Below are 23,805 nucleotides of genomic sequence, written 5' to 3' on the forward strand. Positions count from 1 at the left end.
ATCGTCTTCTGACGCCTAAACCCTCTTATCCCCCAAAGCCAAGGAAAATGTGAAATTATCTCCAGTTAGTGAGGTATAGCTGGCTAGCATGAAAAGGCCTTTGAAGCGACGTTGAAACCAGGCTGTTTATCTGGAGCTGTCCTTCCATGGAATGGAAAAGAGCAGCCTGAGATCATTAGGCTATTACCACAGCTGTTTTTCCATGATGGATTTTATAACAACGGGGGCTATAGATCGGTTTCAGAGAGAAGCAAAAAGAAGCATAGTGATGCTCAGTGCATAGAGGGGATGGTGGAAACAACACAGCTTCAGTAAAATTAGAGGTGTAACTGCCCTGCCTCTCCCACCTCAGGAGAATAGTTTCAGAGAGAAGACACATCCCCTTCATTCAGTTCATAGGGTGACTCACTAGACAAGCATGTATCTCCTGCTGGTTTAGTATTTCAGGGCCCAAAGGACATACATGATCATGTCCTGGGCAAGCTGTGATCAGAGCAGGGGACTGGGAATATCTCTATCAAGAATCCCTTTTATAGGGTTGGATCCAGAGAGCCTTTCCATTGACCTCAATGGGCATTGATCTCTCCCATGTGCATTACAGTTCAGTCTGGTCTCTTCCCTGCCACGAGGGATACAACAGGGAAAGAAGGATAGAACAGTGGTCAGGGCGCAAGCCTGGGACCTGACAGACCTGGAGTCTGTGCCCAGCTCTGCCACAAGCTTCCTATGTGACCCTTGACAAGTCACTTAGGGCCTGATCCAAACTCAGTGGGAGTTTTCAGTGGGTGACCTCCCACTAGGCACCTAGCTGACTCTCTAGGCACCTAAATAGCTTTAAAAATCTGGCCCTAAGTCTCTCTGTGCCTTAATGCCCCGTCGGTACAATGGGGCTAATAGCACAGCTCTGCCTCAGAGGGTGTGGCAAGGATAAAGACCTGCAGCAGAGAGCAGAGGGACTGGAAAAGGCTGTTAAATAAAGCACACAGGCTGTATTTCTCAACAGCATCTTTTAAAAGCTGTCGCCGAGATGCCTTGCCCTCCCCCATTGTGCTGTCCCTGCTGATCTTGCATCTTGGGTTTTGTTTCACAACACCAGCCATGCAGCACGGTGGCATTTAATTATTCCCAGAGTAGCATCGCCCGGAATGCTGCTGACATGAGATACCCAGCCTGCAGGCGACACCACTGAAAAAGAAGCCCACATCACTGGCTTGAGCCAGAGCCTTTGCCAGTGGAGGAGTGGCTTCGCAGAATGTTTTGACCCAGCCTTTTCTTTGGAAACATGTTAACAGGCAGCTGGCCTGTTGCAACATCTGCAGCTGTAATTGCCTAGGGGAGAATGTTCTGCTGGCATCATAGAAACACGTGATTCATGAACCAGTGCAAATGGCGTCTATGGAAACAACTGTCCAGATCAACTCAATGGCACCAAATGGCATCAGCAAAGGCAGCACAATAGAAATGTCTTCTACAGGCTGATAGCCAGTATCTGCACCTTTGCAGCACTTCTAGACAAGCTCCTGATGAAAGCACTTAGCCCAGGGGCAGTTCTAGAGCCAGGTGACCCAGGGGCTGACTCATGGTGGGTGATGCGCCTCTCAGGTGAGCAGTAGAGAGGGTGAAAAGTTTTTCATCTGAATGGTTTTGTGACAAAAAATGCTGTTTGCATCCAAATGTTTCCCCAAAATGCATTGATTTCAATGAAATTTCATTTTAAACATCCTCCCTCTCCCCACAATGAAGCATTTCAATAATGCCAGAAGTTCCATTTCAACACCTATGGAATTTTTCACATCAAAAGGACTTCTTCAGATGAAATCCATTGTTTTCTAGATAACATTTAACAAAAAATTTAAAAAGAAAAATCAGAAAATTGGAATGAAATATTTAGTTTTTGTCAAAATGAAATGTTTCAATTGACCTGAAATCAAGTTGGTGGTGGTGGCGCTTTTTTTTAATCTCATTTCATGGAAAATTTGAACTTTTTGTTTTCAAACAACAACAAAAATTCTTGAACTCTCAGAACTTCCCACTAAATGGAAAATCTGGTTCCTGCCCACCTTTAGTGACAAACTTCTAAATAAACTTAGCCTTAATGATAGCCTGGCCCGTCAGGCACCCCAACACTGTTGCGTCTGCTATTGCATCTGCCCCCAGCTCCCTGGGCGGTGACTGCTACCTTTCTTCCCGTCTGAATAGAAATATTTAGAGTGCAGGTGGGGTAGGGGGAGAACCTTTGCTTGTGCTGCTAGTAAAAGAAACACTCAATCCATCTCTTGTTTCCCTTGCTGCTCCCCTTTGCATCACCGCTATCCAATCTCACTAATCACGGCTATCCAATCTCTTCACTCCCCCTCCCGCCCCTAACCTCCCTCTGGATGCAGCACAGGCCAATTGGACAGTTCTTGGCTTTTCTCATTTAAATTGTTCACATGCACTATGGACCGTGTAGCAAAAACCACTGATGGGGACATTAGCTTTTCCCCCACACAGCAACTTCACTCTGGGGCAAATCCTGGAGCCTTTACTCAGGCAGAACTCCCATGGAATTCAGTGAGATGTGTGCCAGAGTGAGAACTAAGGACAGATCTCTGCCTCAGGATTGTAGGATCTATCCCTTTAAGAAGCGCATTATCATCACCAGAATTGCAATTTGCCTATTACAACGCTTTGTGCCAACATGGGGCTTCCATGCTACATGTGAATTTCACTGCATTTGAGCTCATGCTAGGCAGGACCCCTCTTTTTTCCAATTCCCTGATTGCCAGCATAACCACAGCTAAATCATAGGGTTAGAGTCAAATTGCAAAACCACACTAAGGCAAATGGAATGTAACCTTTGACCTCATCTCCCTCCAAGCTGAGAAAACACACAGACTGCACCCCACCCCAGTGTCTTGAATAGTTCATCTCCCCACAGCGCTCATCACCACCAAGAGAAGGGCTTTGCTTATTCCTACAGAAACGTCCCATTTCCCGCTTAAAACTGACAGCATCATGTGCTCAAATGACTTTCCCTCCACACCTGTACCAAATCACAGGCCAAGCTTCCTCTTCTCCCCATTCCAAAATAATTACCTACTTGGTTGGTGCTTTGGACAATAGAGCCCACCTGTGTCCTATGGTGCGTGCATTAGCGGCTACTCTGTTTACTGCTGGAAAAGGAACAGATCCAGGGAATACCTCATATCTTTATTCTACAGGAATTTTCCCCTAGGTTTAGGTTAGTGCTGGAGAAAAGATGCTGAAAAGAAGTCCCTGGAGACAGATTTTATTTAGCAATAGAAGAGATACAACAGTATATGCTTCCCCCTCCCTGCCCTGCCTATGTCTCTTACACTTGACCCAGGCTTGGTCTACACTACAGGGTTAGGCCTCTGTAAGCTGCCTCGTGCCAACCTCGCTGTGGAAGTCTCTTCACTGATGTAAGTGCCTCTGTACGCCAATTGAGTAACACCGCCTCCCTGAGCAGTGCAAAGTCACCGTTGCTGTAAGTAGGTCGATACAGTGTCAGTGCAGACGCTGATGCTTTACTCACATCGCCTGTTACTGGTTTTCAGGAGCCATCCCACACTGCCCCACACTGTCAATGCAATCGACACAAGTGCTCCTGGTAAGGACGTGCACCGCCACCATAAGGAGCTAAGTGCATGCACACACATGCAATGTAATAACTGCACTGATTGCACGCCAATGTAAATTAAGTCAACATAATTTTGTAGTGTAGACATGGCCCCAGGGTGGCTCCTCCCATTGGAATTGAAGGCAAGAGATGTACATCACAGTCCCAGCCTTCCTCCTACCCTCTCTTCTCCATCCTGCAGCTGGGCTCCGCTGAACTTCCCTATCCCCACTCAGAGAATAGCACGGGGACTCCATTGGCACTCAGTCCTTGTTCAGGGCGGAAAAAATCTGTTGGCTCCAGGGAATAAAAGAACCAAGTGGAAACTGAGCAAGCACGCAGGATTTGGTCAAGGACCATGCTGAACTATTAAAAAAGACAAAGGAGGATGGTTTCATTGCCCTGCCGCCACTGAAGAGCACAGTGGGCCAAGGGGAATTCGGTTTCACTTTATTGCCCATGTCTGAAGCTTATGACCATAAATTCACTTGTGTCTGTAAAGAACCACAGCTGCAAAGCAAAGCAAACATTCCATTCCGGGGAGCGGCCTCTGGCTTTGTAGGGATCATGCACTCAGAGGCAGAGTGAGTAGCTAGCTGATTCATTTACAGAGATGGCACTTAGTCATATGCCATTGCGGGCATGGCCCAATGCAACTCAAGAGAGAATCAGAGTAATCAGAGATAAGAAATTTTATTATAGGAAATATACACACAGCCTCCCCTCACACAGCCAATGAGGGTTCTCGCTGCCTCATCCACTTCACAGCTCAGCCAATCTGAAAATATCCCTTTTCTCCCTTGACTCTAAATCCTCTTTCCCTCTACTCTTATTTATTGAAGTTTGTCAAGCTTTGGGCAATGCACTTTGTATGGCAAATACTAGACAAATTAAGCTTCTCCTGTATATTACTGATCCCTGAAGTATATCTCCTAGGGCTTTGTCCATGCCAGTTTCAGATGATGGGGCTTTCACTCCCCTTTCCCGAGGGAAATGACTGTGTCTCGACCTCACAGTCAGGAAGCATTTGATGGGCTGGCACAAGGACTGTAAGAAAGAGGAGTTTGGCTTAAGTAGCAGTTTCCAAAGAAAGTTGCCAAATTCTGAAGATTGGCCTGGAAGCAGGTGTAATGGATCTCTTGCCAGGCACACACACATCATTAGGTGCCTGTATACTTCCTGTGAGCATCTTTGCACTACCTATTACTAGTAAAAACAGGTTCATTTTTGCAAAGATAGCTGCATAGAGAGATTGTGGCTGGGTCAGAACATCTGGACTACACCCCCTGAATACTAAGTCACACCCCAGCAAAGCCCTCACTGGCTCCTGTCATGGAAGGCCTGAGCAGCAGCATGTCTGTGAGAGGGTCAGTTTTCATCCTGTCTGCCCAGTATTGGCTGCAGGTGTATTGAAATACCCCTGTGAAATTGGATCCTGAGAGTTGTGGCTATGACCCCACTACCTAAAGTGTGTTCATCTTGAACTAGCAGCAAATCAGAGTCACTAGATTGTAATGGCTGCTTACGGGGGTCAGTACAAATCACTTCCTGTCATTTGGGCTGGAAGAAAAATCTGTCACACTCAGAGAAGCTAATCAAAGGGTCAGAGAACGGGACATCGCACTTGTAACATTCACAGAGTGTCGAACGACACCAAACATTTTAAATGACAGATTCTCAGCTCACCTTCTCACCCCACATAGTAGCATGGGAGTCTTTCTTGCCCCACAGTGCCTTAAAAGCTGTAGGGTACTTTGTGCTCCCCATTCTATCACTCCCGAGCCTCAACACACAGCCTTCCTTATAGGGCTCAGGAATAGGAGTGTTTATAGATTTTGAGGACACGGGTGCACTTGGAGAATTTTACCTTTAACTGCCTCAGGAAGTGAATGGGTTAGGACATGGGCCTATGTAATCAATTTGAATAAATAGCCTTGTATGTCGGTACCTTCTAATTCAAAAGTTCCCAACTCACTGTATAGACAGTGGGCTAGAGTGTGAAGACTTGACTCAGACTTTATCTCAGGCCAAACTCTTATTGTCTCCGATCGGAGTTTAGAGTGAACAAGGGATGTGTAAAAATGGAGTAGGGCCATCAGGAGTTGGCCATAAAACATACAGTACCAGCTGCCTCTGGACTGTAAGGAAGCAGCCAGCCAGCTCGCCCAGGGCACACTGCCCATCAGCGGGGAAAGAATAAATGTTTAGTTATGGAAACCAGGGCATATCCCTAATGACTCGCACAAAAAGTGCCAAAGGCCCTTGGAGCCTCTCCCCAAAGCAGGCAGAACTACAGCTCGTGCTAAAGACACAGATGCAGGGTCACTGCCTGGAACTCCATTTAGTTCCCCGAAGTGCACACAGGTTGAGTTCGCTCTGCCATGATTTGAACCTGTGGTTGCAGAGAGTTTCCAACAGAGGCTTAGAGCACTCAGGCTGCCTCCTTAGCAGTGCAGAGCTGTAACTATTGGGTGTAGAAGATAAGCAGCTAGCTTATGTAATGGAGGAAGGAAGGCCTTGCCTTGCTATGAAAACTAATGGTCATAATTCACTTACTACAGAGAATGAGGGATGAAACCTGAACTCACGTGAAAAATATTTGCAACATACAGGGGAAATAACCAACTCCAGTTTATAAAACTATTAACAGGTTCCCTGGTTCCATTGCCCCACACTGCAAGAAGTGGAAGAGAACACAATAGTAAAAAACCACTGAATGATGGACCTGTGATAAAGAACTTGGATTGGATTGTACGTGAACCAATCCAGTTAGCTTTTTTTTCAAATAAATATTTACCTAAAAGCATCAATAGAAACACTTACAACAAGCCAGTGAATTGGCAGCTATTGCCTTTGCTATGATGCTTCATCTCTTTATTTGTTGCCCTTATTCATTCCTCGTTTAAGACAGAGATATTAAACATGGAAAAGACACACCTGTTATTCCTGCTGTAAGCACAGAGGAGGGGAGGTGTCAGGTATTCAGTGGATATAAAAATTTTATTAAAGTTTATGTTTAAAATCAGATTTACACAAGTTAAGAGGGAAGGTACTGTACATCTGGGGTCGGGCTTGAGTTATGGGGGATTGCAAGTATCCGTTGCAAGGTTCACGAGGTACATACATATCAATTAACCAGCATAGATCCAGATTGGGGTGTGAGAGTTTTTAAAGCATCAGTGGATAACTTGGCTAAGGTATGCCGCCCGTGGAATGTATGAAGAGTCCAAGTCAGTCTTGGTATTACAGTTGATCTTAGCCAAAAGCCAAAGAAAAAGAGTGTAACTTGAACTTTGTTTTCTGGTGACTTTGCTAACTGACTCTCCTGTCTATCAGCTTCGATTCAGAACCTCTGATAGATTCCGTCTGACAAGTGATAAGTGACTGATGAACACATGATGAGACTCTGCTTAGAAATACTATTACCATCTGGGAAATGACCATTCATGAGAGCCTCTCTGAACAAGATTTGTTCCTCGCTGTGACTTCATCCGGATCTGAACTTCCCCAAAGTTTAGATCTGAGATTTTGGTACAAAGAAACAGGTGTCAGCTACGAAATCTGACTCCCACCCCAAATTGACCCAAATTTTATGGGACTTGAATCTGGCAGGTGAGCTTGGGCTCCCTCTCTAGTTTTAAAATAGGCCAACTTTTAGGTATAATCGGTTTGACATCCAAGAAACAAAGAGCCAGGTATTATTAAAGTGCAAAGATAACATAGCTTTCCTGGAAGCAATGCAGTTAGTAAAGGCACCCATGCCCATGAAAACGGAGGGCTGGATTCTGACACTCTTATGCTTGTTGATTAGTACCTTACTCAGCTAGGAGTCCCATTTATTTCAGTGACGACAGTTGCCCAGTAGGGCACTCTTTAATGTGAGTAAAGGTTGGCAGAATCCGGCCCTTAGAGATCATTCAATGCTGTGCTAACACATCAGTGTGTTATCATCCTGGCCATGCTCTCACTGTACCTTTAAATCCAAGTCTCTGAACAACATAGTTAAAAGCATGCCATTATCCTGGATAGAGCTAGAGGCATAGGATGCAATGGCATTTAGTTCTAGGCAGCCTGGCTCCCTTGCTGCTGGTAGCACATCTGTTTGAAAGTCCAGAGGCTGCTGTTTGTTTTCAGGATATGACAATGAATCTAATGACATCAACTGGCCTGTGCTGCGTTCCTCGGGGAGGTCATCACAGGTACAGACTGACTTTAGTAAGGGGGAGGATGATGATGGAGGAAGCCCATCCTCTGAGACAGAGTTTGTGTCAATGGTCAGTGAAGACAGCAATGGCAGCAACCCTGCCATCTGCCGTCTGTAGTTTCCTCCTTCCTGCAGCAGAGATAATGACTGCTGGGGCATGTGCAGCTTAGCTTCCTCACAGTCTGTCTGGAGCATCAGCTGCTGCGCTGGCCCCGTGGAGAACACCGATCCTGTCATGTCAGTGTCACTGCTTTCCCATAATCCTCTCTCTACCAGCTTCGGTCTCTGCTCTTTGTAGTTTTCATCACAGTACCTTTCGCCTGGTGTCTTGGTTTTAAGTTTGCCACTGACAAACCTTTCAGGAGAAATACCCTGCAGCATCTGGTCTGGCATCCTGTTGATGCATCTTGGGCTTTCGATGCACACTCCATATGTCAAGGCCAGAGGTTTCTTGTTCAGCGTGCATGGTAGATTTTCCTGGGCTATTTGAGGTGCGTATGCTGAAGAAAAACCATCCACTAGGCTGACTGGCTGAATGATGGGCTGAAACGCCAACACACTGGCCTGTTGTTGATAGGTAGTTTTTTGCAAAGGGTATAAAGATGTCTGCTGCAGCAGACTAATTGGCATTAACTGCACATCTGGGGTGTACAGAGTAGTTTTGGATAAATCATTAATGGGGCTTATAATGTGCTCCACTGTTAGCATGAGGGGCTGGAAGGCTGAAATCCCTCTGAAGTCCTGTCGTGGTAGAAAGACAAATGTTAGTGAGTAGCAATGAAGCTGTGAGTTTTCAAAGTTTTTTATATTATTTGCAAAATCCCTTTGGGAAACTGTGCATAGGAGCTTGCAATCCACCATACTGGATCTGATTGACTGGCCCAGCTGATCTGGGATCCTGTGTCTTCCAGTGTTCCTTCAAAGGAAGGCAAACACCCCTCCTCGTGCACAGATCAATTGTGCAATCCTCCATATGAGGGAACAAACTCCTTCTTGCTCTCTGCTGTATTTGGCTCACACCCTGCTGCATGGAAATGGATTGCTCTTAGCTTAGCATGCAGAGCTCCCAGTACTGTTAATGGCCATTCAAGTGGAGAGATAAACATGTAGGCCAAGGTTTTCAAAAGTGATTAGTGACTGGATGCCTCGATTTTTGGGTGCCCAACTTGACACACCTTAATGGGGGGCTGATTTTCAGAAAGTGCTGAGCATCCATCTTCTAAAAATCAAGTCCCACTAAGTTATTGCCAGCTGGGCACCCAAGAATGGAGGCACCCAGAATCATTAGTCATTTTTGAAAACTTATGCTATAAAGAATAATAAAAGTGTTGCTTTTGGGGTTCACAATTTTGAAACCTTCCAGCAGATCACCTCAAAGTCAGCCCTTCTCCAAGGAGAATAAACTCAGCTTCCTTAACCTTTCATAACAACTAGTCTTCAGACCTGCCATCACCTGTGTTGCCCTACTCTGAAACTCTCCATAACAATCTTTCCTGAGCTAGAATGTCCAGGCTGCATTGCCAAAGGAGTGTTACACATGCCTCACACAATTACCTCTTCTGTACAGTTATCTGCCACAACTAGTCATGCTGGAATTCTATTTTTGGTGGGATAAGTCTCGTGACTGGAATATTGGTATAGAGGGATGTATATTGTTTGGGAAGGGCAGGCAGGATAAAAAGGGAGGAGATACATCAAGAATATATGCACTTGTTCTGAGGTCCAGAAGGGGGTGAGAGACAAACCAGATGAAAATCTTTGGGTAAAGACAAAAGGGGTAAAACAGTAGGGGTGATGTCATGGTAGGTGTCTATTCTAGACCACCAAATCAGGAAGAGGAGGTGGATGAGGCATTTCTAGGACAAATAACAAAACTATCTAAAACACAATACCTTGTAGTAATGTGCAACTTTAACTACCCAGACATCTGCTGGAAAAGTAATATGGCAAAACACAACATTTCTAAAATGGTCTTGGACTGTACATGGGAGAACTTTTTGTTTTGGAAAATGGAGGAAATAGCCAGAGGACAGCCACATTAGACTTGATTCTGACCAAGAGGGAGGAATTGGTAGAGCATCTGAAGGTGGAAGGCAATGTGGGTGAAAGCAATCATGAAATGGTAGATTTCATGACTCTAAGGAGTGGAGAGAGTGAGAGCAGCAGAACAAGGACAATGGCCTTCAACGCAAACTTTAAACAATATCTAAGAGAAAAAGGAGTTCAGGACAGCTTGCAGTTTCTCAAGGAGACAATATTAAAGGCACAACTACAAGGTATCCTAATGAAAAGAAAAGACAGGAAGACTAATAAGAGGCTAATATGGCTCCATCAGAAGCTCTTTAATGACCTGAAAACCAAAAAAGGAATCCTACAAAAAGTGGAAACATGGATGAATAGCTAAGGAGGAGTTACAAAAGAACAGCACAAGCATGTAGGGACAAAATCAGAACGGCTAAGGCACAAAATGAATTACAACCTAGTAATGGACATAAATAGCAATAAGAAGAGGTTCTTTAAATACATTAGGCACAAGAAAAAGATGAAGGGAAATGTAGGTCCTCTGTTTAGTGGGGAAGGAGAGTTAATAACTGATGACATCAAGAAGGCTGAGGTGTTTAATGCCTATTTTTCTTCATGCTTTACTGTAAAATTAATGGTGCCCAGATAACTCAACACAATTAATACTAACAAGGCAAAAAGAACACAAGCCAAATTAGGTAAAGAATAGGTTAAAGAATATTTAGATAAGTTGGATGTGTTCACGTCAACAGGATCTAATTAAATTCATCCTTGAATATTTAAGGAATAAGTTGAAACAATCTTAGAACTGCTAGCAATTATCTTTGAGAACTTCTGGAGGATGGGCGAGGTCCCAGAGGAATGGAGAAGGACAAACAGAGTACCACTCTTTAAAAAAGGGAACAAAGAGGATTGGGGGAATTATAATGTTAATAATAGTGTTATAAGGAATAGCCAGAATGGATTTGTTAAGAACAAATCATGCCAAACCAGTCTAATTTCCTTCGTTGACAGGGTTACTGGCCTAGTGGATGGGGGGAAAGCAGTAGATGTAATATATCTTGATTTTAGTGAGGCTTTTGACACGGTCCCACATGACAGTCTGATAAGCAAATTAGGGAAATGCAGTCTAGATGAAATTACTATACAGTAGGTACACAACTAGTTGGAAGATGTTACTCAAAAGGAGTTATCAATGGTGTACTGTCAAACTAGGACAGCGGAGAGGGTCAATCCGGGTCCATTACTGTTAAAATATTTTCATTAATAAATTGGATAATGGAGTGCAAAGTACCTCACTGAGGAAGGAAAAATCAAATGCACAATTACAAAATGGGGAATGGCTAGGCAGTGGTTCTGTTGAGAAGGATCTAGGGGTTCGAGGGGATCACAAATTCAATTAGACAACAATATAATGCAGTTGCAATAAGGACTAATATTCTGGGGCGTATTAACAGGAATGTTATATGTAAGACACTGAAGGCAACCATCCCATTCTACTCAGCACTGATGAGGCCTCAGCTGGAGTACTGTACCCACTTCTGCACACCACATTTTAGGAAAGATGTGGACAAACTGGAGAGAGTCCAGAGAAGAGCAGTAAAAATAATAAAAGGTTTAGAAAACCTGACCTATCAGGAAAGGTTAAAAAAAACCCTGAGATATTTGGTCTTGAGAAAAGAAGATAGAGGGGGGGACCTGATAGTCTTAAAATATGTTAAGGTCTGTTATAGAGAGCATGGTGATCAACTGTTCTCCATGTCCACTGAAGGCAAGACGGAAGTAATGGGCTTAAATCTGCAGCAAAGGAGATTTAGGTCAGATATTAGGAAAAACTTTCTAACTCTAAGGGTAATTAAGCTCTGGAATAGGCTTCCAAGTGAGTTTGTGGAATCCCTGTCACTGAAGGGTTTTAAGAATAGGTTAGACAAACACCTGCCAAGGATGGTCTAAGTTTACGTGGTCTCTTCCAGCCCTACATTGCTATAATTCATGATCCTATTCAGATGGATTCACATTCGCCCATATTAAACATTTCCTGTAAAGATTTAAGGACACTTACCAAAGACTTGGGCCGTGCTGTGTGTTGCTTGATGTATTTATAGCTCACATAACATACCACAGCAAACAGCGATCCTGTAGCAAATGTAATTCCCCCAACACAGTAGAGGAGCCAGGTGGTGTCTGTTCAGTGGGGGGAGGGAAATGGAATTTAGCCTCACAGAATAGGGTTGGAAATAATGTACTGGATCATCTAATCCATCCTCCAGCATTCAGTTCTTAGGGCTTAATGGTGCCATTAAGCACAACTGTTTTCCACTATGCTCTTTATTGCTGCTTGAGATCATCACTTTTTTCCCCATTCCTAATGGACTGGTGAGAATAAATTGATCCCACTCCTTCTTATAACTCTGAGTGTAATTGCAAACTGTCTCTCCTAGGCAGCTGTCCCCATGGTTAGCTGTGTCTGATTGCACAAAGGCCTTGGGATAGTGGAAACTTAAAACAGAGGAATAACATGCTGCTGGACTGTGCTCCGTGATGCAGTGGTTCCCAAGCCTTTTCATGGAATGGACCCACCTCTTATTAGAGTGTCACATGGACACCTCCCCTCCCATGGACATCAGGTATCAATGGCCAGGGGACGCTAAGCCTCCCCTAATCCAGGCCGTGGCCCCACTCTGCCCCAAGACCCTGCCCTTGCTCCCCCTGTCCCCCAAAGCCAGTGGGGCCTCAACTCCAGTTGATGGACTGGAGCTTAGGGCTCGGGCCAGTGGCCAGGGGCTGGGGCAGCCAGGGGTGGTTTGGGCCAGCCAGCAGCCTTGGGCAGCTTGGGGGTCAGGCCAGAAAGCACGGCTGGGATGGGCTGGCCGGGGCTCCTCTGGCCGCGGGGAGAGGGGTAGGGAGAAGGGGGAGGAGTGCTCGGCGCTTCAGTGGGTGGAGGGATGGGGCCAGTGCTAGCTTCCCTGAAGGGGGGCGGGGTTCACCCACCGCCCATGTCCCCTCCACATTTCCAACTACACAGGCCTCTAATTCAGACGTGCAGATTCAGCAGGCTCACCTGGTAACGTACTAACGCAAAACACATGAGGCTGGCTTCTTTTTTCTAAGTACTTGAGATATATTGTGACATTATATTCAGTGTCTGGGTTCAAGTCAGAAACTTCAAATTCTTTGTTGTTCTCATTCTTTTCCCACTGTTCAAACAAAAAACAAAACAAAACCAAAAAACCCCAAAGCAGAGATTTGTATTTTAAAGAGGTTAAATTATTTAATTACTTCAACTCCAATTGAAAAAAATCAACAAAACACTTGTATTAACCAATAAAATCCTCACCTGACTCTTACTAATAATCCCCAAGACTAGCAAAACATCTGATTAGTTTTTCACCATTAGGTTGTTTGCTTTTTGTATTTCACTTCCCTGACACAATGAAGATGGTACAGTTGGATGGATAATTTTCACTGCAACATATTTCCATCACAAAATGATATTTTGACAAAACTAAATTTTTCCACAAAAATCACCTTGATGTTGCTGAAATTTTGTTTAGGAAAACATCGAGGAAAAACTTTCAAAAGTGTCAAAAGAGCCAGTTTTCACATTTTTGGAACAAAGAGTTTTGATTTTTCATTTTTAAACAACTTCTCATTTTGAAACGTACATATCAAAAGAGAGCTAAAATTGAAACAAAACGTTTCAGCTGACCTGAAATGAATGTTTCATGAAAATTTTTGAAATTGTGGGGTTTTTGTCACTATTTAGAATGAAAAAAAAGTTTCAAAATCTTGAATTTTTTCATGGGACAGATTGAAAATCCATTTTCCAACCAACCCTCCTAGATAGGTCATGTTCCTGTTTGAGTCTGGTCAGTTTCTAGTCAGTTGTAGGATTGGGCTTCTCCGAATATCAAAGATACTGAAAATTCTCTTGTTCTTCAGAAATCCCATCTAGCATGAATTCACTTTTATGCCTGCCCCGCCCCTGCATTTTATTCAGACAAACAAGGCTGGGTTTTACGAAAGCCAACAGTTAGTGCGTCTGTGGAGGTGTTACCTCTTGGTGTGTCTTTTGGCTGAATAGCTTCATGTGGTAATCGATGGTACCAAATCTGCTGTAGATGTCTTCCACAGTTAGCTGGGAGCCATCCTCATCTCTCAGAGGAGTGTAGGGGGGTTGGATGAAAAACTTTATGGATCTAACACTGGGAACGTATTTCACCTCTGGCTTTCCAATAGTAGCTAAGAAGATGGAGAGTGAGCAATGTCATTTAACGAAACAAAAGATGATAAATTACTACAGCATCTGTTTAGCGAGTATAATGATTGCTTCTGACATTGTACAGTGCCCTTCAGCCCGATATGCCCGACAGCCTAGAGTTATTTAACTTTTATGGAGCTTTATAAAATGTGGCATCAATCATTCCTTATCGCAGGCTGTGAAAGAGTCACTATGAACGATGAATTCTCAAATAAACTGAAGGGCAAGTGTCAAAAGAAATCGAACAAGATTATAGGTGGAGGCAAAGCGTTTGATCAGCTGTGAGTTAACAGCGACCGCCTGTAGTGCATCAGGGTCACATAGCCTTAAAAATGAAACTGTAGAGAATGGCTGTGGGGTACAATAGTCCCACTTTGAGATGCACCCCAAAGAAAGGTGAATTTCTAATAGTTAGGGATATTACATGGCACTTTTATAGCACGTTTCATGCAAGGATGTCAAAGTGCTTTGGAAACACTGAGGCCTACACCTAAAACTTGGGTCGATCTAGCTACGCCACTTGGGGATGTGAAAAATTCACACCCCTGAAAGATATAGTTAAGCTGACCTAAACCCCAGTATAGACACACCTAGGTTGACGGAAGCACCACTGTGGAATTTAGATATACATATACCCTAAGTCTCACAATGTCCCTGTGAAGTAAACATGGCAAATATTACCCCCATTTTACAGAGAGGGTAAAATGAGGCAGAAAGAGGCTAAAGGACTTGCCCAAGATCACACTGTCAATCAGTGGCAGTCATGATTTGGAGGTGGGATTATGTTAATTATTCATAAGGCTGGCAGATTATCCTAACCTTCTACAGCTCCAACCTCACAGCTTCCATGACTAGGTCTGTGGCTGCTCACAGGCTCCCATCATACCCCTCTTAGTGTTCTGCTGGGTCTCGCTATCCCCTAATAGAGCCCACAAGTGCACTAAGATGGGCAGTTGCTCCTTCAGAGATATCTGACTTTCCAGAGTAGGTCAGCAGCCCTTCTCCACCTCCAACCCACTCTGGACACAAATGTCAGCAGGAGCCCAAAGCTCCCTAGTCAAATTCGTTCCTGTCCAGCATCACAGTCTCTTTCAGAGGGGGAAACACCCACAACCCCCTTTCCATAGTGGCCTTTGTCCTACAACACTGAAGCCAATGGACATGTCATAGTAAACATCAATGAGAACAGGACTGAGCCTACAGTAATCAGGTATGTTGTTAACAGACTCCAGCCATATCCCTTACTGTCTTCTCTGGGGTAGAATCTCTGTGAGCAGACCCAGTCGGAAGAGCAGCAGTTCTGGACTATGGCCCTCACTCGAGCATAGTAGGGCTCTCCGAAGTTTTCTGTCTCATGCGTAAGGTTACAGAAGGGCTGTGTGATATTCTGGCACTCGCTCTTCTGAAGCCAGTCTTCATCCCCATACCTAAGAGAAGATAAAGTGACTGCTCTCAGTCCGCCCTATCTAATTGCTAGAATATATTTTTACACAATCATAGACACACATGCGTGCACGCTCCCTAAATATTTGAGATCTGCAATATCAAAGTAATGACCAACACGAATGCCACTATTTTCTGCTTCTCAAGTGCTTTTCAGAGCAGGATCTCAGAGCATTTTATAAATATGAGTGAATTAAGCCTCAGAATGTTCTTATGAAGTGTCATTTCACACACCCCCATTTTCCAGATAGGGAAACTGAGGCACAGAGCAGGGAAGTGACTTACCCAAAATGAACAGTCAATCTTGTAATAGAACCCAGGCCTTATAGCTCCCGGACCCAAAGTGGTTTCTAGCCCTCTATAAATGACTCAGTATACAGATTTGGGACATACAATTAATGGGTTGTTTAAAGATTCTTTTCTTTCAGCCACTGATGAGAATTTATTTAGCGAGCGGGTAACTTTTTGTCCTATCTCTTCATGAAAAAGGGGCTTGTTTACATGAACAACAGATCAGCGTCAAAAAGGGGCTAGGAAGTACACACAACTCATTCACTGCAGCTGGCAAAGACCTTGCACAGATTAAAGGTGACATTTGCAGAATTGGGTGCCTAACGTTAGATACTTATATCCTTTATCTAGGCACCTAAAGAGGCCTGATTTCTAGAAGGGCTGAGCACCTACCTACCCAGCTGCCAGGCAATGGGTACCTCTGGGAACCCAGCTACTTTCTGTATTTAGGTTCCTAGATATGGATTTGGGCGCATATCGACACCCAACATGGAACATTTTGACCCTTACTAGAGGAAACTCCGCTTCAATTCTGAGATCATAAGGTAGGTATTTAAGGAGCATACGCCCTCTCTGCCTTTTCTGGAAGGGATTCAGGAATCCCTGTGTTTGCTAGCTGGTAACCAGGACCCTAGAGGAGAATTTTCTTACACATGGAGCCTTCCATGCAGCAGCCAGTCTCACTGTGTGTGTGCCCATCCTGCTCAGGACCCCAGCTGATCTGGGATCCACATGGCCCATAGGCAGCAGCTGTGCCAGCTCCAGGTGACTGGGAATGGGCTGTTCTTATCTCTTCTGGAAGAGGCTCCTTGCATAGATTGTTTCTCCTCCTCTCAGGGGAACCGTAAGGAGAATCTGATCCCAGACACCAGTGCTTAATTTGTAATGAAAGAGGTGCATGGGCTCAAGCAATTTTTTTACTTTCATAACTGATGCAGCAAGATGAGAGGTGCCAGGGCTATGAACTGCCCAAGCTAGATGTGCCGGGGCTCAGCCCTGCCAAGCCATGGCACAAATTAAGCACTGCCAGAAACTCCCTGTAGCTTGGCAGCTAGAGCAGCTACCCAACGGAGCACAGGGATTGGGGTCAGTCTTTGCCAAAGCCCCTCATGGCTTGTCCTGCAACCACTGGCTTGCCAGGCAGACTCGGGGTGTAGCCCTCGCAAAGCAGCTGCAGGGCTTTGAGCCCAGGAGTTATTTTCTGTGTATGGGTGGTGACAATAGACAAAGGAACTGAGCACGACAGGGCATTCCAGCCCAGCCCAGTAGCACTTAGGAGGTTGTTTGTGGAGCAGCCTAAGTGGAAGGTAGCTGTATCAGGGGCCTCCCACCAGGAAGGATCCCCAACTTTTAATTTGCTCAAAGCAGGGTTTTCCTACCAGTGAGGGGAGGCTTCCTAGTGCCCTCCCAATGAAAGCTCATCATGTCTCACATTCCCTCCCTAGCCTCATGCAAACAGGCAGCTGTGCCCTCTCCTTATGGCTTTTTCATTAATTAGTACAATTAACACACATCTGGGAGCTGAATGGTTAATGAGCCGGCTGCACTCTTTCATCTGCTCCTCCTGGCACCTGATTATGGAATCTGTCCATGTCTTGCTTGGAGAAAGTGTTGCCTGTTGGTGAAAACATGGGGAGCGGGTGGGCTGAGAATCTAGATGCCTGGGTTCCATCCCCAGCTCTGCCACTGAATCATTGTGTGTAAATTCGCTGTTAAGTTTGCCAGCTGAGGACCCATCCAAAGCCCAATGAAATGAATGGAAAGACTCCCTCTGAATTCAGTGATCAAGCCCTGGGTGACCAGGACCCTACAGTGGACTTGTTCAATGGACGGGGGCTTCCAGCTTGTGGCTGCACTCACCCTGGGCCTGATATTGCAAGCTTTATGCAGAGCAACATTTACCCAGCTATAGTCCCACTGCAGCTCACATGAGTAAGTGCAGCTCAGGAAAAGAACAGGGTTGCATAGTTGGGTCCTTCCTGCATGTGTCTCGTGCACCACCACAGATGCAGCCTGGGACCTCATGGCCTGTAGGACCAGATGATCCACAAAGGAGCCTCCTTGTTTAGACTGCACTTTCCCTTGGGGCTCTTAGCTAACTCTGCTAATACAACGTGATCACTGTCGCTGACTCACAGCAGGCTTGGGCAGGGATGGCCGGGCTGGTGTTAGAGAGTGGCAGAACCGTGAGCTTTCCGAGAAGAAGACCTTCCAGCTGGGCCAGAGTGCGGTGGGATTGCAAGAAAATTCTAATGGCCAATTATCTGAAGTCCCCCTGGGCGCAACCTGGGAAATATTATGTGGCCTGTTTCTAAACCAGCTCTCAATTGCCAATGACTGTATCAAGACATAACCTCTCTCTCTCTCCCTCCCCACAGAGAGCAGACTGGGCTCTGCATAGCAGAAAATATGTGCTGCTTCAAACTGGCTGGAAAATGAACCAACAATAATAATAATGGAACTGAGTTTGTTTTTCCATTTTATTTTGGTTTTGCCAAAAGTTTTCCACCCATCTCTAGTTCTGGAACAATCATTTGAAGTTCTTCTATAGTCTTTCACATCTCTTTTAGCTCAAATCATTTTACCAAAGTACAAGCAGTATTAGTAGCTGTATTTCACAGATGGGGAAATTGAAGCACAGAACAGCCTAAGGTCCCACAGTAGGTCAGTAGCAGAGCAGGGATTAGAACCCCAACCGCCAGCCCAGGGTTCTTATCCACTGGGCCGGAGAGCTTTCAGTTTCTGTTTATTCCTTCTTAACTGACAGTCACTCTCCAGCTGAGATTAACTCCAAGACCCTGGAGCTCAGTTCCAAACAGAGTCATTTCCATGGCAGTCAAAGAAGCAGCCACTGGCAGCTAAGCCTGCTTTCCTGCTCCAGCCCTTTTCTCCCTGAAATCCAGGAACTCAACACCCATTCAAGCAGGACCCCAAGGAGAAGGCAAAGCCCACATACCGTTTGTACTGGACTTCATACACTGTGCCCGGGGGAGTCTCTGCTTCGCTTTCCCACTTGAAGATGTTTTCAAAGTTTGTAGAAGAAAAGGCTGCATGTTTCAGAAGCGGTGACCTCTCTGCAATCGAACAGCCTAGAGGAATGAGGGAGCTAGCATTGAAAGGCACCTTCCAAGTCATAACACCAGGGTTTCCAGCTTTGCCACAACACTCAGCCAGCTGTGGGGGTGCTAGTTATCCCTATGGTAGTGATCAAGGACTATAGACTATGCCCATTACAGTCAGCTGGAGATGGGCTGAGGACCTGGTGTTTGGATCTAGACTGAGCTTAGGTTGGAGCTGGGGATGAGGCCAGTTGCTGGAAACAGCCTGCAATTCTGCAACAGTGCACTTAGCACAACAAGCCATATGTGACTGGTCAGATCCTGAGCTGGACCCCCCAAGCATTCAGCACAGCTCATGGGGAGTAGCAAGGGGCAACAGTGCCTTTATGCCATCTCTGCATTCCTATCCAGGCCTCTGGCTTGTTCCCTGAAGGCTGCTCTGATTTACACCATCAGCTCTAAGGGTCATTCAGGCAGTCCTGAATCAGCCAGATATAAAGGGGTGCTGGCCACGCTCCCTTTCCCCTGGGCCATGCCCACCCTGGCCATGGGGAGGGTGGGTGGAGACTAAGCTCTTGGGGCAAGGACCATCTTTCTGTCACGTGTCTGTGCAGTGCCTAGCACAATGGGGCCCTGTTCCTTGGTTGGGGGGCCCCTAGATGCTACTGCAATATATATAATAAGTGCCAGTATAGTGGCTTGACGCCACCTGAGGATTCCCCTGATCTGGGTACCAAAGGCAGCTTGCCAAGAACAATCCATGCCTCCCTGCCTCTTCCCTGGGCAGTGAGGAGCATTACGCTAACATTTAGGGTGTCACTTCCTGGCTGACCTTGCTGAACCCTGAATGAGTGAGTGCAAAGAACCTCTCCTGCCGAGAGAAGTCGGGCTGGCTAGTTGGGTTGGATTCAGGATGATTGTACAGAGAGCAATACTCAGAGGAATTGCTGAAGGGCCTGGCAGTGGACTCTGGCCTGGGAGCGTCAGGGTGAAGACAATTCCCCAGCTATGTGGCATCTGACTTCACCAGGCTCGGCCCAGGAGCCTGGCTCTGGGAAGCAGGGAAATCACTTGATCTTTCTCTAGGTGCTCCAGAGAGCTAGCTCTGCCCCAGCAATCAGCCCAGCAAGACACTGATGTGAGCCATGGACCAGGACTCGGGCTTTGGGCTCCCTCCAGAGCACTCACTCACGTAAATACACAAGGCAAGGTTTTCCCACGACTTATTCGTGCTACCTGCTGGTCTGGAATGCAGCCGAGGGAACTGATCCAGGCTCTTGTGTTTAACATCTAACCCTCAAAGAGGCTGTGTTTACACAGCAAGTCCTGGCTGTCCTCTGGAGCCAGTGACCTACATTTTCAGAAGTCACTAGGTGCAGCCGAAGCGACAAGGAAACGTATTGGCGCCATGCAATATGTAAACAGGGGCTGGACAGATTCTGCCCTGACGGACACCCCCATTCTGAGTGCGAGCTGTTCGAGGCGGAGTCGTGCCTGCCTCTGTTTGTGCAGGGCCCAGCACAGCTTCCCTCTGGGCACAAGGGCAGTGCACACGGATAGTAACGTGGGCACAGGTGGAGGTGGAAAGAGGGCAGGACGTGGCCCTAAGTATGCCCCAGGGTGAAAGGCCCTCTGTGGGTTCCTGAAGCCAGGCCTGAGGGCTGATCCTGTGGCCCCTGTGCTCACATAGCCAGCCTCGGAAAGATGCTGCCCCTGGCGCTGCTCAGCATAAAAGGGTTGCCACTGCCTTTTCTCTTGCCCTGCTGTCCCAGAGCACCCCTGGGATCAGCACGTGACTCTGAGTCTTCCTCTGCCCACGAGGGAGTTGGGGAAAATGCCATCTGCGTGCTACACACCCCCAGCCCGCTTGATCCCCACAGAAGTCCCTTTTGCTCAGATGTGTCCTGGAAGGGGCTCTGTAGGGCTTGGAGGAGCAGGAGGGGGGGCGGGGACAGGAGCCTGGCCGTGGTCAGTGGCACCAGAGAGCCTGCTGGATTCCTACACAGACACCGGAGCGAGTTAACCCAGCTGGGAGTAGCCATAGGTCCCACTGTCGCCTACTTAGCATTCCCAGGGAGACCCAGCCACTGGCAGGAGGGTACCCCAACAGAACACAGGGGAGAAAGGGGCTTTCCAAGTGAATGGCTCCATCTACCGCGGATTTGGAGGCACACTTCAAACAGATCTCAGGGATCCATGGTGCAGTGAGATCTGAACCCCTCACCCTGCCCCGTCCCGCATCCCTGTCCTGAGGATCCTGCTGCTGAAAGGGGTGATGCGGCCCCTTAATCATTAAGCTCAGCTCTTTGCCTGGTGTATTTGCTGACGGTAACTGGCCTCAACTCTGGGGCTGCCTCTTGCAGAAACTCAGTCAATGATCTGATCCCTATGATCCCTCTATCTCCCTTCCCCCACCGCTTTCCTATTGCCCCTTCCTCCATCCCCAGGGTGTGCTAATTTTGAGAGGGTCTGATCCAAATCCCATTGAAGTCAATGGGAGCCTTTCAGTGATTTTGACAGGCTTTGGATCGGGCCTAGGACAAGCCCCTAGTCCTTCCCTTGCTAGTCCATACAGCACCGTGCACTCCAGCAGCGCTACAAAAACAACTAAGACTAGAGCAATCCTGGCAGAGAGTTTAAAAACTAACCCGAGCAGAAGCGAACTTTTTAGGTCAGTGGTTCTCAACCAGGAGTCCAGGGCCCCGTGGGGAGCTGCGAGCATGTTTCATTGGGGCTGCCAAGCAGGGCTAGTGGGACCCACGGCTGAAAGCTGAAGCTCCATTGTCTGGGACTGAAACCCAGGACCCTGAGTCCCACCACCCGGGGTTGAAGCTGATGCCTGGGCAATGTAACTTCACCAGAGCTCCTGTGGCATGGGGCCCTAGGCAATTGCCCTGCTTGCTATCCCCTAACATCAGCCCTGGCTTGTATATGCAGAAAACCAGTTCTTGTGGCACAGATAGGCCGTGGAGTTTTTATAGCATATTGTTGGGGGCTTCAAAGAAAAAGGTTGAGAACTCCTGCTCTAGGTCTCATTTCAGGGCAGCCATGTAACAGCTACCTCCAGCTGGGGGAACCAGCCCCTGCACCAGTAAAACCATTGAAGGCCGTGGTTCTCCCGGTAGAAAGGAAATGAAAGCCAGTACTTACCCACCAGGGAACAGACAGCCCAAAAGATCAGAGACTCCTTCATGAATGACTCTGTGAGCTGGGACATGAAGATGGGGATGTTTCCCAAGCCCAGGTAAGTCACCTCTGAAGGGAAGTAATTTCCTGCCTTCGGGAATGTAAGCAACGCTGGCCAGGAACAGGCTGCAGAGCTACCGGCCTGCCTTCATTCCCGTTGGAGCACATGAAGCCGTGCGTGCGCAAGAGGGAATGGGAGGCCACACACGCAGTGTGTCGTACAAAGGTACACAAGGAGTGAAAAGTTCCCCGCTTTCTGAACTGAAGTCAAGTGCTGTTTTCTGATAAGGAACTGCCTGCCTGAAAGCCCTTGCTGGTACTTCCCATCCTGGCACTGGTTTTTCTGGTCTGGTGGCTTTACCTCTGTTATTTTAAAAGGCAAAACTGGTGTCAGTGCATATTTGTGGTTACGTAACCTCTGCAAACAAGGCAGCTAGTTTCATTGGAAACACCTTGTGGCTGCTTCCTTCACTCCAAAAACACCCACCTCACTTGTTAGTGAGCTCTGTGCCTGTTGCATTTAATATGCATTAGAATCGACTGGCTGATGTGCAGCACTGCCCTCTATGGAATGGAATCTGAATTGATCAACTGTGTGTCATAGTCCCTACATCATTAGCTAGCTATGGAGATTTTCCTGTAGCTCAAGCAGTGGGCTTTTGGAGCCGGAGAAGCCAAGCAGTATCCCCTATTACAGCTGTGAAGTTCCAAGTGACCACTACAGCCAGCCCATGAACAAACATCCTACTGTAGATGTGGCTGTTTGTTACATAATGTTCCCCTCAAAAATCATGGGTTTGGCCCCCTCAAAAAAAATCATGAGGTTTAATCTATATTCAGGGCTCTTGTTCTTTGCCTTCCGGTCTTTGAGCCTTTTGGGCACCTTCAGGTCACAATTTCAGGCTTTTCTCCACAACCACAAGGGACAAAGACTTCTTTTAAAAAGGCTGAACTTCTCACCTAATCCCGTGCCTCCAGGAGCTGGAGCTTTAAGAATAGACCAAGTATCATGAGACTTGCAATAAAGTCATAAGAGTTGGCACCACTTCTTACTCTCTGTTTTGCTTGGAAGAGTTCCCAGGCACAGCGATTTTGTGTGCATAGCCATGGAAAAGCCCCCACTCCCTGCAAGCTATCTGTTGCTGGACTCTAAAGTACAGTAACTTCCTAGCTATTGGATGGATTCTTGCCTGGATATTTCTGGGGTTTGTATTATCAATTGCTCAGTATCTTACTGTTCACAACAGAATGAAATCCTGGGGCTCAAGTGTTGCCTAGGCCTATCCTGGCCTACTACATAAATCTGGATTTCACCTGAGGCAGAGCAAAACAGCCACCCTCCCTGGCATCTAGCTACTAACACCACCAGAGCTTTGGCCCAAGCAAATGGCTGATCAACGAGATCACCCTCAAAGCATTCCCTGAGTGTGTAACAGAGCTGCACTATGAACAGGCAGGGGCCGACCTCTTGGCCCCATTCTGGGGTGGGAACTTGGTACTCTTTAAAGCCAATTTAAAAATCCAATAGACTTGGTTTCCCCTTTCATTTTTCCTTGGAGTTCGGTTTAGGTGCAAAGCTTTTCTCCCAAGCACAAACCATCCCAAATGAGCCTGGGGCCCAACTTACAACCTCTTTAAATTAATTACAAACATTCATCGAATACAGTAGTAAAGCCCTGTGCACCATAACCTGGTTGTGATGTCCTGAAGGCAAAAC

The 23,805-nt window shown here is 46.4% G+C and overlaps 1 protein-coding gene across 1 annotated transcript; it reads right to left on the minus strand.

The window, feature by feature from the left end:
- Positions 1–7,031: 7,031 nt before the first annotated feature.
- Positions 7,032–22,407, minus strand: IL22RA1 (interleukin 22 receptor subunit alpha 1). Its single transcript, XM_030539208.1, has 7 exons — positions 22,053–22,407; positions 18,800–18,932; positions 15,355–15,536; positions 13,906–14,090; positions 12,910–13,045; positions 11,911–12,032; positions 7,032–8,567 (listed from the first exon to the last, which is right to left on the minus strand). The coding sequence occupies exons 1-7, from the start codon at positions 22,117–22,119 to the stop codon at positions 7,587–7,589; spliced, it is 1,806 nt and encodes a 601-aa protein (XP_030395068.1). The 5' UTR covers positions 22,120–22,407; the 3' UTR covers positions 7,032–7,586.
- Positions 22,408–23,805: the final 1,398 nt, after the last annotated feature.

Source organism: Gopherus evgoodei, chromosome 20 (assembly GCF_007399415.2).
Source record: "Gopherus evgoodei ecotype Sinaloan lineage chromosome 20, rGopEvg1_v1.p, whole genome shotgun sequence".
NCBI classification, from domain to species: domain Eukaryota; kingdom Metazoa; phylum Chordata; order Testudines; family Testudinidae; genus Gopherus; species Gopherus evgoodei.